Genomic DNA, 18,676 nt, shown 5'->3' on the forward strand with positions numbered 1-18,676 from the left:
ACCCTTCTTCAGACTGCTCAATGTGTTGGGGGTGTGTGGTGGGCTACCTGTGGATATTCCTGTTATTTCCAGCAGAAACACATGCCCCAAGAGCAAATGCAGATTCTAGCCTAGGCCTAGTGGTGATTCCAACAGCAGCCAGCTAAACACCGATATCACCAAATTTCTCCCCTGCAGTTACGGAAAACACATCGTCAGTGGTATAGTCAATAAAGCCAACTCTTCTGTTTTCCCCATTAATTTTTATTAATTTTAAAGTTGCCAGAACAAAGCAAAGCTACTGACAAAAGCAGCATCCTGCTCCCATTCAGAAATTATGGATATGAAGATATTCTGCCTTAGTTATAACGTTCAGATTCTTCACTGAGAATCACATCAGAGTGCAACAATATTTCTGATGTGGAGTCAATGGTTCTGGCTGCCATCAGTAAAACTAAAGCAGATGCAAAACATTGCTGCTGGGCATCTATTTTTCACACTAACAAATACAAGGCTCTTGTAATGCTGCTGCTGAAAACAAATGTGGTATTCAAGTGTGCTCTTACCCAGCAGCCTGTTTATATTTTGATATAAAGGCAAGGTCAGTCGGATACCATTTGCTATTGGTAACATCCTGGGCATTTCTTGACATTTCTGTCAAAACTATATAATATCACTCAATTATGTGTTAATTCTGCAGTACCGGCACTAACGAGTTCCTTTGGAGTAATTTTTTTTTACATATCTGTAGTTCAGAATAAGACCCTCCCACACAAGTCTAGCTCCAGGAATAGTTATATACACAAGGCATCTCTTCCAATGGAGTGGGAGAAATCCAGCTGGCTTTATTCACTTGTACTTTATCCTCTTTGGCAGTGACAGATAAGGCTATGGTCAGCTTATTCCAACTTGGATAAACACTACCTGTGCTTCTGTCCACATTCATCATGACATTAAAGAATGCAAAGGCACAAAACTAAATTTAAAGCAGAAGATGAGCATTAATCAGCATCTGTTCAGTTTGGCTTCTACTGTGGTTCAGTGGTGTGGTACCAAATGATGAAAACCAGGACAGTTCTGTTAATATGTCTCATTATTCTCCAATAAACATAATCCCTCGGTTAAAGGTTCTGATTGTCATTAGGTGAGAGAATGGGGCGTAAATTGCCTAATTGTCTGCTAAGGCTCATGGACACTATATAGCCTTCTGTAAGGTATTGAATGGCAGCTGGCAACATTGGAACTAAGTCTGGCCTAAATGACTGCTATTAGAAGCAAGAATAACTTCAGGGGTGGCAGGGAGGATCTAAAATGGGACTGAACATGCTTCACTAAATTTTCCAATAACAACTGCTATATCCTTGGTAGAGGAAATGCAGAGGGCCAGAACAGTCAGCAATAATAATGTCAGAAAAAGGATAACCTGTTCTTTCAGGATTAATATGAAAACATTCTAATTGTTTTACAAAATTATTTTCTCATTTTGGCCGTTGAAGAATCCCATTCTTAAAATTAGTTTCTCCCTGGCTTATATGAGCGTATCTCTGTGAAACGTTTCTCATTTTTCCCACCTTTCCATCCAGGCATTTCGTTTGCTTGCTTTACTGGATTTGTGAACCATTATTGGCTTACCTGGTGGCTTCCTTGTTGCTGGATGGATTCCACAAATACACAATTCTGGAGACATGATTGAAGTATATAACATTGAGAGGCATAGATAGGGTAGCCTGTCTGAACCTTTTTTCACAGGGTAGAAATGTCAAAGACTAGAGGCTGGTCTTTACGGTGAGAGGGCCAAGGTTAAAGGAGATGTGCAGAGCAAAATATTTTTTTTGTTTAGACAGAGCCTGAAATGCACTGCTGGATGGTGGTGGGTATGATGGTGGCATTTAAGAGGCTTTTAGATAGGCACATGGATATGCAGGATATGAAGGGATATGGAACATGTGCAGGCAGATGTGATTAGCACAGGCACTGTGGGCCAAAGGGGTTGTCCCTGTGCTCTACTGTTCTATTTTCTATGTTCTTATTGCAAAGTGATAGTAGACTCCTTTTTTCTGACATTACATACACACTGAAGTTTCTTCAGTTGTGAAGACCAAGAATATTGTTTCATCAAGGGATCTTAGCTGAATGACATGATTACTGCATCATTCCATGGCTAAAGAGAGTGAATAATCTTTCCAAGCCTCCTGTTTCTGATCTGCACTTCGATCATAAAGAGAGGATTGAACCATGTTGCCTGCTGATACCCACCCTGCCAAGGTCATCCCTGTTACCTGCAGAGAAATACCACACCAAGAATTGCTGACTTCAGAAGAGGAAAGGTGAGGAAAGCGGGAATAAGAGTAAAGGGATTGAAGAAACCATTCAGCCTTGCTCTGCCCCGGTTCTAAAACGCTGGTCATTTCTAAAGAGAAACTGTTACAAAAACCTGGTGCTTTTAACACAGAGAAAACCGTCTAGTATTGATGTTCATTTTAGTCACGCCGATGAGTTTGAGAGGTGCTGACAGAGAGAAGGCATTGGTCACTGGGAAGTCGCAGAGCAAGTCGGACAGTTCATCGCGCTCCTCGAGCTCGTAGGTGGCATCATTAAGCATCCGCTGGTGCAAGTGGCAGGTCTGCTCGATCTTCAGCTTGTTGATGTCGTTGCGAAGCCTCATCAGTTGTCTTGCCAGCTGCTGGTCTTGCAGACGCATTTCTGTCTGTGTAATTGTTCAATGAAAAAAATTCTGTGGATTAGTATAGTAACAAGGAGCAAAAACATATCAATATGTGCCTGTCAGTAAACAGAAACATTTACTGGCTTGGAAACAAGAGACTGCAGATGCTGACATTTTGAGTGAAAACCAAACTGCTGGAGGAACTCAGTGCTTCAGGAGCAGTCCCTAAAAGGGTCCTGACCCGGAATGTTGTCTGTATAGGAAGGAACTGCAGATGCTGGTTTAAACCAAAGACAGACACAAAATGCTGGATTAACTCAGCGGGACAGGCAGGACTGAAGAAGGGTGTCGACCTGAAACGTCACTCATTCTTCTATCGAGAGATGCTGCTTGTCCTGCTGAGTTACACCAGCATTTTGTGTCTATCTTTGATAAAATATGTGTTTTAAACTACTAGTCATTGCCTGGATCAAGTAGTTGCTGTTAGAAATGTACTTATTCCTGCAGTTGTTCTCAGCTCCTGATCCGGTGGTGACTGAGGGTTGTATGCAGTGGTGCTCTACTAGAAGATCAGCCATTTTGATGCTGTGGGAATGGCACCTTTGATGTTATCTGTTGGGCACAATGAACTTCAATCTAAAGAAGGGATTGAATCCTTAGCTGGATTAATGCATGAGCATTTGCTCAAGACACACGGGACTGTTTTACAACTGATCTAACAGCAAACAGATAATTTTGGTAAAATATAATACTGCCAAGATTTAAATGTTCCTATTTAAAAAGTATAGCGATTTGAATAAGTATTAACCATTTTTAACTAATGAATAACTTTTAGTAGAACAGAAAAGGAGAATATTGGGCCAGTCCCACTTACGAAAATGTTCAACATGTTGAAAATCCAGCGGCGACCCGAACAAGGTATGACTCTTTGGGCGACTACTCACGACCATACAGGCTTCACCCAGCGACAGGTCGCCGGCGTGTCGTGAGTAGTCTCCTCAGTCACCCAAAGAGTCGAAGCATCCTTCTGGTCGACGCTGGATTTTCAACAGGTTGAACATTTTTGGCGACCTGCTATGGCGACCTATGATGGGTGCCGGCAGTCGCCGAAAAAGTCCCGTAAGTGGGACAGGCCCATAAATCTTTTTAATAATGAAAGAATGCGTTTAGACTTACCAATTCTTTTCTGAGCCAGGTCAATGCCTGGTCAATATTTTCAAAGCCATTAAATTTCACTGAGGTCAAGTTGCTATCCTTGGCAGGACTCTCACTTGGGTGCTTTTGTGTTCTTTTGAGGTTGCTGGGATCCTCACTGGGTTTCTTTACAACCACAGACTCTTGGTCATCTGACGGCTTTGTACTTTTCCAGTCTTTCCCTTCCAGTGTGGCTTTCCACTCCAGGTAGGAGGGCCTTCTGGTTTCAAGTCTCAGTTTCTGGGTGAGTGCCTTTAGACTCCCTAGATGATCAGCACTCTGACTCTCTGGGCTGCCCGCTCCATCTTCAAAAAGATTGACTTCAAGTTTTGGCACAGACCAAGTGGCCATTGTGTTTTATTTACACCGTAGCTGTTATCTGTAATAGAGAACACATCCTTTTATGAAAACTAACTCAGTTTGAAAGGTTTCAAACGTTCCAATGCTAAAATTACTCCATAAATGGGACTTCATTGGAGTGAAAAGGAATTCTCCTTCTGAACTGTGAACGCTGAATTTCCCCGCCCCACCCCCCGGAGTAGAGGATTCTCAAACTAGAGGGCACAGGCTTAAGCTGAGAGGATAGAGATTCAAGAGGCTCCTCGGGCAACGTTCTCACTCAGAGGATAATGCATTTGGAATGAGTTGTCACTGGAATCTATTGAAGCGGGTACAATGATGACAACAGAAATTTGGACAGGTATATGCTTAGGAAGGGTTTAGAGGGCTGTGGGCTGGATGCAGGCAAATGGAACTATCCCAATATGCCTACTTGGTCAGTATGGCAGACAAGGTGGCTTGAAGACCTGAAGAAGGGTCCCGAGCCAAAACATCACCTAGCCCTTTTCTCCAGAAATGCTGCGTTACTCCAGCACATTATGTTGATCAGGAGGCCTGAAAGACCTGTTACTGTGTTGTACAGCTCTGTAACTGGATCTGGATGTAGTACGCTGAAAAGCTCTAGGTAGAGCATCACTCAGCACAACTAATTTTACTCACAATATAATGAACAATTATATGCAGCATTAATAATGAAGATTGCAGTACTAATTTTGATTTTTTCTTAAATATAATGAATATAAAGAAATCTGCAAAAATGTAAAGGCACCATAAAATATCTCTACATCCTTGCATTTAAAGATTTCTTTAAATTATAAAAATTTGATAACCTGCTAATCACCAGTATTGAAAACACACTAAACAGGGCTCTCACCTAACTTTTTTTCCCTGTTACCAGCCGGGCAACTTCGGCAGCTTTTTAAGTTGCCAAATGAAAGTTTAGGTGGTCATTTAAGACGGCTTGCATGACACATGCGATAATGTGCTCGGACGAAGTGCGTAGTTACCAGTCGGAATTATGCTCAATGAAGCATTGACATATTATTTCTGCTTCAAATAAAGTCGCAAACAAACATATTCACCAATCAAGACATGATATATACCCCAATGACATGCAGCAAAATTATAATATAGTATCTCAACTCTTTACACATTGCAATGAATGCAATTTCTATTATCTCTTTCCACTTCCAAACAAAAATCTGGTTGGATTATTCAGCGTATGATCAACCTCGGTGAGATCAAGTGCAGGCTTGGCGATCGCTTTGCACAACACCTCCACTCAGTTCGCAATAACCAACCTGATCGCCCAGTGGCTCAGCACTTCAACACCCCCTCCCATTACGAATCCAACCTTTCTGTCCTGGGCCTCCTCCATGGCCAGAGTTAGGCCCACCGCAAATTGGAGGAGCAGCACCTCATATTTTGCTTGGGTAGTTTACACCCCAGCGGTATGAACATTGGCTTCTCCAATTTCAGGTAGTCCTTGCTTTCTCCCTCCTTCCCCTCCCATTCCCAGCTCTCCCACAGCCTACTGTCTCCGCCTCTTCCTTTCTTTTTCCCGCCCCCCCCCCGCCCGACATCAGTCTAAAGAAGGGTTTTGACCCGAAACATCGTCTATTCCTTCGCTCCATAGATGCTGCCTCACCCACTGATTTTCTCCGGCTTTGTCTACCAACGGGATCCCACCACTGGCCACATCTTCCCATCTCCTCCCCTGTCGGCTTTCTGCAGAGATCGCTCCCTCCATAACCCCCGGGTCAATTCGGCCCTTCCCACCCAAACCACCCCCTCTCCTGGCACTTTCCCTTGCAACTGCTGGAAATGCTACACTTGTCGCTTCACCTCCCCCCTTGACTCCATTCAAGGACCCAAGCAGTCTTTCCAGGTGCGGCAGAGGTTCACCTGCACCTCCTCCAACCTCATCTATTGCATCCGCTGCTCTAGGTGTCAGCTGCCCTACATCAGTGAGATCAAGCGTAGGCTTGGCGATCGCTTTGCCCAACACCTCCGCTCTGTTCACAATAACCAACCTGATCTCCCGGTGGTTCAGCACTTCAACTCCCCCTCCCATTCCGAATCCAACCTTTCTGTCCTGGGCCAGAGTGAGGCCCACCGTAAATTGGAGGAGCAGCACCTCATATTTTGTCTGGGTAGTTTACACCCCAGCTGTATGAACATTGACTTCCAATTCCAGGTAGTCCCTGCTTTCTCCTCTGCTTCCCAGGTCTCCCTCAGCCCACTGTCTCTGCCTCTTCCTTTTTTCTTCCCGCCCCCACCCCTTCCCCCCTGGGTGCTGTCTGTATGGAGTTTTGTTTTCTCGTTTATAACATTGATTACAGAGTACTATATTTACATATTCTGTTGAGCTGCTGCAAGTAAGGATTTCATTGTTCTAACTGGGACGTGAGAGAATAACACACTCTTGACTCTTGACTTACGTCGCTAATGTGTGGGATAGAACTAGTGTACGGGTGATCGGTGGTCGGCGTGGACATGGTGGGCCAAAGGGCATGTTTCCATGCTGTATCTTTAAATTAAACTAAAAACACTAAAACCAGAGGAAATCTAAAGAAGGGTCTCTACCTGAAACGTTACCCAATTTCTTCTATCCAGAGATGCTGGCTGCTCCATGGACTCTCCCGCACAATTAAAGCATGGAATAGATTTTCACCCTACCATAGGCACCCAAACAGACCCAACTAAATTTAAGATGGCTCTTTTTTTCCCCCAAGAACTCTTTTTTGATTAAGTCCAAGTCAAGAGTCAAGAGAGTTTTATTGTCATGTGTCCCAGATAGGGCAATGAAATTCTTGCTTGCTGCAGCACAACAGAATATGTAAAAATAATACAGAACAGGAGATAAAAGTTCAGTGTGTCTATATACCATAGACAATATATATACACAATGAATAAACAGATAAAATGCAATAAGTTGTTATTTTTTCAGAGTTTGGAGTTTGGTGGTGGTGGGTCCACCAGTTTAAATTCCACTTGGAATATTTTGGGAGGGCCAGGAAACCAAGAAGCAAGAGTTACGCCAGGGAGTTACTCCAGCTCCAGGCAGTGATTCTGTGTTGGTTTTCAGCAGTCGCGGTGAGGCGGCAATCGGAGAGCAATGGCAGCCAGATCTCCCACAATGCAAAGGGAGGGAGAAAGTGGCCGACGCCAACCAGTTGCCATGGCAGTGCGCATGTGCAGGGCGGCACATGCACACAACCACGGCCGATGATGTGCTGGCCATGGTTGTGCGCATGTGCAGGGGGAGGATGTGCAGGCCGTGGCAGTGCGCGTGTGTAAAGCGGCCTGCCGTGCCGAGTCGAGAGCCGGACATGGATGGCGGGCGGAGACGGAGAGGGACAGAGAGAGAGAGAGAGATATAGAGGTGGCCCGCTCAGAATTAAATGATAGGTGTCCCGGGTGCTTGCCAAGCCGGGCAAAATGGCATGGTTTTTAGGTTGCCCAACGGGACTGTAGAATGCCATTGGCACCCGGGCAACCGCTAATTTCAAGCCCTGTGTACTACAATGTGTATAGCTACAATGGATGCCTCCCATTTCTGTCTGCTTCCTTTCGGATGCAGACTCTGTGCTCAAACACTCAATGGCTGGTTGCCTGTCCAACAAAATGACAAACAACACAATAGACTGAATTCATTCATCATTGTAGCATTCCCAACAGTAATTAGCATTGGTGAATATTCTGTTCTTTGACTCGGTACACTTGTTTACCACCTATGGTTATTTATACAATTACAATAGCGAATTTGGGCTCTAAACTGGTTAGTGACAAATGTCTTGGGTTTGACTGAGTACTCCTGTACAGAAGCTTCAATGCATTAGATCAGAATAAAATCACTGGAGGCATTGATGGATACTGGGAATTTACTTGAGCACTCATCCATTAGGAATAATGATTTTGGCAAAAGATCTTTGAAACTCACATTAGTGCCTATCTGGAGTGCCCACTGACCTTGCTGGTCAATTGAGTTGGTTACCAAAGAGATTTCCAGTGACAAAAGGAGGAATATTGTAAACACTGACTACATACAGAGGGTAAACATGTTTTTAATTTAATGTTAGAAGGGAAGAATAAATTAATAACAGTAATTACATTTATCAGGGTGCTTTGTTAACGGACTAGTCTAACCTCAATACAAGATTGCTAAAAAACCTTATTTCACATCTGCTGGAAGGTTTTGCCTTTTTTTTAAATTTGATGGGAGGAAAAGCCTCAAGGACTGGTAAAGCAGAGTTACAGCCCAGCAACCACAGATGACCATTAATATTAACCTTCTAGATGTTGGGTGCTGCTGCACAGTGATTTATGATTAATATCCAGATCAATTTTGGGAGCAATGCACTCACCCTGGTAATTAAGGCAAGGGAGAAAAATACAAGGGTTTTAACGGCAAGTTTAGAAAAAAAGATTTACCTCAAGCAAAGACTTGCTGTTGAATCTCTTGAGTATAGCTTCAGCAAATGTGAGAGTGTAGTTTGATCTGTAAATGACTGGCAGTAAACAATGGGCTTGGGTATCTATCAGCATCAGTTTTCAGTGGACGATGAGGGGTGGGTACTGTGCCTCTCCCTAAAATAGGATCTGATATTTTCTAGGGCAATCTGATTATCTTTCAAACCTGTTCTACTGCTGCCTGATTATGCTGCTTCAATTTTAACTCTTCACTGATAATAGCTCCCAGAATTTTGCTACAGTATGGAGGAAGAACTGATGAATTGGGGCTGCTGTGCTCGAGCTCTTTGGACAACACAACAATCATTCAGATTTATTTATCTTTCCAACAGATGACCATGGGAAGCATTGCAACACAAACCCACATTCTGCACAATAATAGTATCCGTTATTTAAAATGGGAGTTGCAGGAGATTCAGCTGTCAATCTGTCAATCGTCAAAGAAAGCCACTCTGCTTCTTATATTCATGTTGTTATCATCAGTTCAGTTTTCAGATGGCCGTTTACTGGAAATTCAGCTCAAACCAGAGATTTTTCTGAGTTTATAAATTTGGGTTCCACCCGGAGGGAGGATACTGAATGCAGATTAAAGAATTAAGTTGTGGAGCACACATAATGATAGTTCATGTTTTGTGGCATTTTAAAGTTTAATCTGTGGCCCTTAACAGGGACCTTTACCATCTGTAAATATGTATCCTAGATTTATTTATCCTGACCACAATTACCTTTTAATAATGTTATACTCTTGTATATACTCTAATTATACCCTTATTACCTTTTAGAGTATAATTTTTCACTATTCTGTTTCCTAAATGAACTATTTCACACTTCAGTGTATTGGATGACACCCACCACCCGTTTGCTCAGTTATGTCCTCAGGTTTAATTCCTTTCTTCATGCTCCCTAATTTTGTAGAACCAACAAACTTTAATAAAGCCCTTTTTGTGCTTGTGTTGCAAAGGGGTTGGAGTTTTAGTGAAGGAAGATTTTGTGTACAGGGCATTGATGACGCCACACCTGGAATTCAGTGCAGAGTTTTGGTTCCCTGGCCTAAAAACGGATTTTGTCGTCTTTGAGGCAGTCCAAAGGAGATTGGCCAGACTAAAGGAGATTCCTGAGAAGGTTGTCTTATTAACGGTGGAGTTTAGAGGAATGAGGGATGATCTTATTTAAGCATATAAGATCCTGAGGGGGCTTGACAGTTTAGATGTTGAGATGTTTTCACTGGTGGGCATAGTTGCAAAATAAGGGACTTGTTGATATTTATAAAAAAATGGTGAGTCAACTGGAGATGAAATATTGAGTAGCTGGGATAGGGGTATCTAATGGGAAACGCGTGTAATGCTCCATTAAATGGAAGAAGTAGTATGGTTATCAGTAACATCCAATAGTTCAGATATCTTCCATGTCTGTGCAATAACTCACAGCAGCTGCTTGTAACTTTTAAATTATGTATTCACAGGATTTCAGGCAAGGTCAGCATTTTTGCCCTTGAACTGAATGGCTTTGCAAGGACAGCCACATTACTGTTGCTTTGTATTGCTTATCATCAGGAACACAGATGGGATTTTAATGATATGATGGCCATCATTATTGACACCAGCATTTAGACAATTAATAAAATCTCTCAGCTGTGACATTTCAATTCAGTTTATAAAATTCAGACTGAATTGAAACACCACAGCTGAGAGATTTGAATTTCTCTCTCCTGATCAGCAAAGCAGAGCTTTGAATTGATTGTCAGGAGTGTAGGAAGGAACTGCAGATGCTGGTTTACACTGAAAATAGACACAAGATGCTGTAATAACTTAGCGGATCAGGCAGCATCACTGGAAAAAAGGAATAGATGATGTTTGGCCTGGAGACACTTCTTCAGACTGAGAGAAAGGTCAAAACAAATTAGAGCCAACACTGTTGACCAAGGAAAGGTGGAGTCCACAATAGTTCGCTGTTGGCTGTGGAAGAGTTGATAACGAAGGGATACGAACAGTGAAACTAGCAGGATAACTAGGGTGGGGGAGGGATAGAGAGAGATGGTTACTCGAAATTAGATAAATCAAAAGTCATTCTGCTGGGCTGTAAGCTGCCCAAGCGAACAATGACCACTCTAGTAACCACTGCTCCTATTCATCCCAAACTTCCATCCAGCTTTGACTGAATGCAGCCATAAGGTTTTACTGTAAGTGGTCAGTAGTATTTGGACAGGCAGAGGTTAAAAAGCAAGTTTCGGGCCCACACTGTCATCTGAACCATACGTTTTTTCTTTGTCCACAATTACATAATTGTGGGTCCGGCTACTTTAATATAATGTCTACCGCAATGGGAATACCTCTACAGCCCAGTCCATTGATTGCCATCTTTGGGGCCCCGGATGAGTCGGGTTGATTAAACTGTGCAAAAATAAATTATTAATTTTACATCTTTAATAGCCAGACGTTGCCTACTCCTACAGTGGAAATCTCCTAACCCACCCTCTGTGTCACAGGGGCTCAAAGAAGCAGTTTTTTCCCTTAAACTTGAGAAAATTAAATATATATTGAGGGGATGTATTAATACTTTTTCACAAATGGCAACCTTTTTTTAATTATACTTTACAGGCTTGCTGGTTCTGCCAGAATAAGGGCTGGTTTGTTCAATTTTGTTTTGTGTAGGCGCACTCTTCACTCTTAATTAGCCAGGGTGGGGTGGGTGGGGTGTGTGACTGATGGTATGGTTGCATTATATATTTTTAAATTTCTATTTCTTTTGTTTCTGTATATTTTTGTCTTTTTCCTTTGTGTATTATTTGAGTGTTTCTTGGTCACATGTCCCTTTTTTTGTGGTGATTTATTGAAAATGATTTTTTTTTTTTAAAAAAGCAAATTTCCTTGGCTTTCTCAATCCGAAGTTAACACCAAATTCCTTGACCTTACTAACACAGGAAGCTTGTTGAGCACTGAGAGATTGTTGTTCTGGCAACACTGAGCCAGATTGTCAATCTCCTTCCTGAACTCATCGTTACCCATTATTCGTTCAACAACAGTAAAGGGGTAAAGATGGCATTTGAGCTGCATTTGACTGCACATTCATGGGTATAGAAAACAGAGCAGGAGGCTGAACACACAGCCTTCAGCAGGCATGAGATTTCTCTGCGGACCTTCAGATTTCTTTCGTTAAAAGAAAAATCTAAATCTGCCCTGGGTGAGCAGGGGGGGGGGGGGGGGGGGGGGGGGGTGGTAAAGGTGAGGGGATGTCCCCTGTGAGTGTGAGCAGCTCCCTGTGAGTGAGCAAAGGTGGGGGGATCCCTGTGAGTGTGAGGTGAGGGGATGTCCTTGTGAGTGTGAGCAGCTCCCTGTGAGTGAGCAAAGGTGGGGGGATCCCTGTGAGTGTGAGTAGCGAGGGGATCCCTAGAGTGTGAGCAGTGAGGGGGTCCCTGTGAGTGTGAGCAGTGAGGGGGTCCCTGTGAGTGTGAGTGGGGAAGATCCTATGAGAAATTGCGGGGGGAAGACCCTACGAGAAATTGCGGGTAAACATGCAAGAAAACAGTGTAATTGGACGGTATAATTACCAAAACAAATCTGCATAAAGGGGGCGCTGCCTCCTTTAACCCCTACCAGGGATGTTGCCCCTTGGAATCCTACCAGCGGGCAATGCCCCCCCAGCCCCCCATCTCTCTTCCTCTTTTTTCATTTTTTTCCTGCATCATGCCTGCTTCAGGTGCCCCACATTGATAGCAAGAATCTGACGATGTGTTTGGAAGGGATGATGGCGTTGAACGCCGTTCTGCAGTTGTTGGACAACAGCCTGATGCAAGTGCTTTTATTGTCCAATTGGTTCAAGGCAATGAGAGTCAGCAAGATCACATCCACTATTGATCTCTTGTGGCTACTGGCATATTGAAGTGGGTCCAGGTCATTACTGAGGTGGGAGTTGATTTGCATCATAACCAACCTCTCGAAACACTTCATCACAATGAACATGAGTGACCAGTATTACAGATGCTCTTTTAAAGCAGGTGGGGTTCTCAGACTGTTGTAGTGAGAGGTTGATGTTGTCCATGAAAACACCATCCATTAGTCCACGGTTTAGAGAATGTGGCCAGGTACACCATTACAGCCAAATGCTTTCCGAGGGTTCTGTACTTTAGTTTTATGAATAACATTTTAAACACCTCAGAACTAATTACTTTAAATATATTCCCAGAGACTCAATAGTACTATTTTAATGCCTTTGAAATGGCCGTCATTAACTTGAGCCTTGGAAGATCCCTCAGGGCTGGGAAACATTTTACATCATTTTTATTTAAAAGTAACTGGAATTTCAATTTCATAATTTATCATCAGAAACATATACATGAAGACAATTTCCTGCTTATAAATCTCTCTGTATTCTATTTGTTCAAAATTTTCACAGAGAGCATTTCTTCTTCTCATTCCCAGTGAGTGATGAGCCAAACTACCCAGTCCCTCTCCTCAGGGCCACCCTTTTCTCTCAGGAATCAATCTACACTGTGTCGCCAACAACACAATCATATCTTTCAATGGACAAGAGATGAAAACTGCATGCAGTTAAACCATGTGTGGTCTCAGTAAAGGTTTGTGCAATTACACCAAGATTCGAACCCCATCGCAATAAAATCCACAGACCTTCCCAGCTGCTTGCTTACCTACATTCTGTATTTCACAAGCAAACACTCAGATTCCTCTAACCACTTTTTGTTAGTTTCTCGTCATTTATAAAATGCTCTCTTTCCAAAATGAACAATTTTAGTTGCCCTCGCCTTCTTTACCATCTTGCTACACAATAGCCAGTCTATATTCTGTGACCTTCACAAAGCTTCCTTTATCATCAGGCTTTCATCACAAACTTTTTTCTGCTTAATGTAAACAAGATATATCTGAGGGCTAATCCCTGTGGCAAAGCCAGGCTGACTTGACGATGATCTTTTTATTCTTTTTCTTTTCTGTCCTTCAACTTATCCACAATCTTATTATTCCCAATTGTGAGCCCTTATTTACACTGAACATGGAACAGTATAGCTCAGGAACAGGCCCTTTGGCTCATAATAACCGTGCTGAACTTGATGCTAGGTCACTCTGCCTGTAAGTGATCCAGATCCCTCCATTCCCTGTGCCTATCTAAAAGCCTCTTAAATGCTACGTTCACGTCTGCCTGCACCACCACCCCTGGCAGTGTTTTCCAGGCATCTATCACTGTCTAAAAACTTCCCCCACAAACTTCCCCCACACATCCCCTTTAAATGCCCCTCTCACCTAAATGAGCCAATTAGTAAAATACATGTACACCGTCACAAAGTACTGTAGGAAATGTCTAATGCAAAAAAGGATGATCCCCCTTGTTAACCCTGCTCGACATAGTGAAACACAAGCTGAATTTCTATAGTTAAATATGTTGACTTTGTCAAATATTAAAATTTTCTGAGACTACTATGAACACCTGTTGCGTAATGTTTTCCTCAGCATTTACGTGACAATCTTTGCTGCTTTCCAATTACAGGAATCATTAAAGTACCTCGTTTTTTTGAAGATCACCACTAATAGCATTCACTGACTTTTTGAATAATAATTTCCATGGGATTTGTTAGATATTAGCCCCTTATTCTTTGCCACTGTTAATTATCTCGTTCCACTGTTTAGTTCTTTGATTTTCTTGTTTGTTTTTGGTATGTTTCATTGTTTCTTCCAGTATGCAAGAAAACAAAATGTTTGTTTAACATCTCATCCATTTCCTTCTAATCTTAAAATACAGAATGTTCTAATCCAAATGTACTGTATTCTAATTCAATACCGAGAAATAGCCCATTACAATTATTTACAAATAATAGATCAAGATAATTAGCTTTCCTTTACGTCTAACATAAATTACCCTTGTTCTCTGTCCAGAGTTATCCTTAACATGGAAATATCTAATAATCACATATTTTAAACGATAGCATTATGGTAGCAAAGATATTTTAAGATCTGTTTTCAATTATTTGAGTGATGGGTGATATTCAGGTCCTATTATTGCAATAGCAGACACTTTTTTTTTTAAACAAAAGGGGTGGGAGATCCATTTTGGCGATCCCCCCAAATGGCGTTGATGAGAAGAGACGCAGATTCATTTCTGGTTGAAAGCTAGGAAATGACAGTTTCATGGGTGATACCCCGCCAATTCCCTCTCTCTTCCTCTCTACATTTTGTAAAACTGCGTAGGCTTAGTTTAGACATGTACAAAAGCAAACAAGTCCACCTCCTGCTTCATTTCGAACAATTGGCCTTCTGTTTGTACCGAGGCAGAAGCTGTACTCACCTGGCTTTACTGAGGTCCGGAGCGGAGCCCAGTGTCCATGCTGCAGTTGGCTAATTCCATCAGCCCAGCTCGCTACCTGCAATTCGCAACGCGAGCTCCTTCTCGGTGACACCCTGGGAAAAGACAGGGCTTTCTGCGTCAGGGCCGTTGCTGGGAGACCGCAGAGGGTATTTAGCAGCCAGCTTTTTGCTCTGCTCCCTATCTGCGTTGTGTGCGATGCAGACTCCTATCTGTCTGCCTCCGGCAGCCAATTCAGCCTCAGCTGGCCGGGTCCTAGCGCCGTCACGTTGCTACCTGCGCCAGTTGGAATCAGGCATTACACACCAGGGGGATTTCTAGGCAGGTTTCGGCAGGCACTTGCAAAATGCAGTTTATATTCTTTATTGCAATAACTTGCTAACAATTTGATGATTTTAGTTCCCGATGGTTAAAAACTAACCGGAGTCTCCATTCTACTGATTGGGTTCCAATTTATCTCCATACGTGTGTGCACTTGACAACCTGTTCTGCATTGAAACCCTTTAAATCAGCGGAACGTGAAATGGAGGATATTTTGTCGGCAACAATTTATAATAATCACTTCTGGTTTTCACTTTCAGCAATTTAAAAAGAGGAAGATGGAAACGCGGCCCTGACCTCAACCGAAGTTGAACCTGAATGAGATGGAATCACTAAAGTGCAGCTCTGCCTGACATTAAGGCAACATAACACAGGCCGAGAATAGCCCCATGGGGTAGCAATGTTACAACATTTTGAGATTTTAAAAAATCAAGTCTTCAATTTATCCCATCAGATAAAGCATAAAAAGAATTTTAATTTGACACCTAATTCACTTTCATATCTTCAGTATTAAAAAAGTTATGGCCATTTTCATACTCGGACATTAGCATCTTGTTCCCTATTGCTTTCCAATTGACTTAACACAAAAGCTGTGATCGAGGACAGTCAAAACTCTGTCTTTCTTAAAAATTAAGAGAACTGAAATAAATGTTCAGTTATTATAGATTGAAGCATTCTGAAACAAATATGAAACAATCTTATTTGGATGTTCTGAAATCAAAGCATATAATTAGTTAGTTACCTAATTGTAGCTAATTACAACATTCAATTCAATTACATCTATCCATGTCTTAAGAAAAGATTAACATTTTTAAATAGCCTAAGTGTCCAAATAACATTCACACAATAATTCACAATATAACATGATTTTTAAATCATGAATTTATAGGCCAAATGGAAGGAATTTAGTGTTTAATTCCCGTAAATTAATGGGCATTTAAATCATCTTGTGAATGAGATTTTGTGGAACGTGATCGTTTGAAACGTTGCGGTTTGCGGTGAATTTAAACCGCATATCGGCAGGAAAAATACTGCCAGTTCGTATGGGGCCTAAATCACCTTTTCGCAATGTAAAATTTGGATTAATGTAATCCTAAGAAGCACGTTTATATGTAAAATAAACATCTTACCTTTAGCTGTCCCGTACGTGAGATCCGTCCCGTTGTCGGCGTTGATGGCATTTGAAGCGGATTTTTATTTTACTCCAGCTCTGAAAGCCGCGGTCTCAATTAAAAAGCGGCCGATTCGCGAACGCGGAGTCGCGGATCATTTCCGCGGGCGGGGGGTGGGCCTGTACATAGTGCCGTCTGTAGCGGCCGTTTCCAGGAACCGACCACGGGAGAAAAACGGAGGAATATTCATTGCACTTTATAGGCTGCCATTGGAGGAGTGAGAAATGGTGAAAGAAATGGCTGATGTTTATGGTAGTAAGTGTTATTCTCATTAACATTAAGAAGAGGTTGAAATGTTATGAATTGAAGTCAATGCAGACTTAATGACTATGAGATGGGGTTTTTTTTGTAGCCTCTGCCTGACCCTCCACAGGGGATGGTCTCCCCTGCCATTAATATATATATATAGGTATAATAATATATAGTTTAAATGGACTGCAACACGGAAATAGGCTTCCCATCGTGTAATGTGGACATTGGCCACTAGATGGTGCTTACTTTCCCGATCTCATTTTCTAATTAGTTTAATTAATTAATGTGCAACTTTCGGCAATGACGAGTTATGACATCCTTCTCAATTATATTTCATCTAAATCTGTGGAAAATTTCATGTAGTTTCGTGACTTGGGTCATGAAAACTGATATCTAGACACATTTTTGATGCTCGGCCCCACAATTGCTTAATAACATATCAATGGAAGCGATTAATTAACTATCTCAGGAGCCTCCAGCATGAAACTAGCAGCTGTGTTCTCACAGATAATTACTGCAGGCAGGCTACATGTAAAGATATTTTTTTTCCAACAAGGATTTTTTTTTCCATGACAGCTTTTTTTTCTGCTTGTTGTTCAAAAGTAAATTTTATGGGTGACACGGTGGGGCAGTGGTAGGGACCCGAGTTTGACTACGGGTGCTAGTCTGTACAGAGTTTGTACATTCTCCCCGTCACCTGTGCAGGTTTTCTACCAGATCTTTGATTTTCTCCCACACTCCAAAGATGTACAGGTTTGCAGGTGAATCTGCTTGATATAAAAGTAAAATTATCGCTAGTGTGTGTAGGGTAGTGTTAATGTGTAGGGATCGCTGGTTGGTGTGGACTCAGTGAGCTGAAGGGCCTGTTTCCGCACTGTCTCTTTAAACTAAATTAAAAATGGTTCTCTGGTTCCCTATCGAAATTGCGTGACAATCAATTCCAAGCTTAACTATGACAATGTTCTGTTGGACAGTGTTCATCTTCTATGTTATGTAATATAAACAGTGCTCCTTAACTTGTCAATCACATCACATCCAATTCCAGTAATGAAAACATTTGTATTGTCCTTTTCTAAACTGCACATTGATGTCAGTTGCTAATGGACAAAGGTTTTGTAATGTCATTTATTACCATTGCTGCGGAAGGCACTTATTTACCAGTGGATGGAATTGGTAATAATGGAACAACTATATACCAGGAAATTAACTGAATTTATCCTTGCTCATCAAGTTTAAAACTTGCTCTTTCATGGCAGGCACAGCATTACAAATGTTATATCTCTCCAACTAATTGATTCCAATCTTTAAATATGGGTGACATGGGCTTGAACCTTGCAGTCAATTGCAAAATGATAGTGCTTCATCTTGGCTGGCTGTGATCGAAACCACAATAAATACAGCATATAGCAATCAGCCTGTCTGAATTTCACCCTTCCCATTATGGTTGCCATCAGCACTAGATTCTTTGTGACATGCAGCTGTGAAATATTATCCTGAGTCCTAACATTTCACGTTTGACTATTACAATGCTCTCTCGGGCAGTGCTCATCTTTTATATTATGTAAACTTCATCCTAACCCATTTGCTGCCAACAATATCTTATCTCATATCAAGTACTGAGGCAGACACATTCAAAAGAAGGAGAATTCATTCAGCGCATATACATTAGCTGTATAGAAACTGAAATTAGTCAGTGTTTTGTTTCATTATGCCTTTTTTATCTGGAACACTTTTGTTCCAGGTGTTTTCCAGGAAAACCTTTCAATGCATGTTCAAAACAGTGGAGGAGATGAAAATTCAATTAAGGATTAGTAAATAAATAAATATCTATAGATATTAGTTGTAATTGCAACAGATAAAAAGCCTGTACCTGTTTTTGTCTATCTAACTGCTTCTGTTTGTGTGTGTGGGGAGGGGGGCTTAGGAGGGTCCTTAATGATAATGAGTGTTAGAATTGTTCTCAGTTCAATCA

General features: G+C 41.8%; 1 protein-coding gene across 1 annotated transcript; it reads right to left on the bottom strand.

Annotated features, from left to right (window-relative positions):
• Window positions 1–804: 804 nt before the first annotated feature.
• Window positions 805–15,198, bottom strand: fam167ab (family with sequence similarity 167 member Ab). The gene is made up of 3 exons (XM_055635533.1): window positions 14,942–15,198; window positions 3,821–4,217; window positions 805–2,686 (listed from the first exon to the last, which is right to left on the bottom strand). The coding sequence occupies exons 2-3, from the start codon at window positions 4,187–4,189 to the stop codon at window positions 2,423–2,425; spliced, it is 633 nt and encodes a 210-aa protein (XP_055491508.1). The 5' UTR covers window positions 4,190–4,217; window positions 14,942–15,198; the 3' UTR covers window positions 805–2,422.
• Between the last annotated feature and the right edge of the window lie 3,478 nt (window positions 15,199–18,676).

Source organism: Leucoraja erinacea, chromosome 5 (genome assembly GCF_028641065.1).
Source record: "Leucoraja erinacea ecotype New England chromosome 5, Leri_hhj_1, whole genome shotgun sequence".
Classification (NCBI taxonomy): Eukaryota; Metazoa; Chordata; class Chondrichthyes; order Rajiformes; family Rajidae; genus Leucoraja; species Leucoraja erinaceus.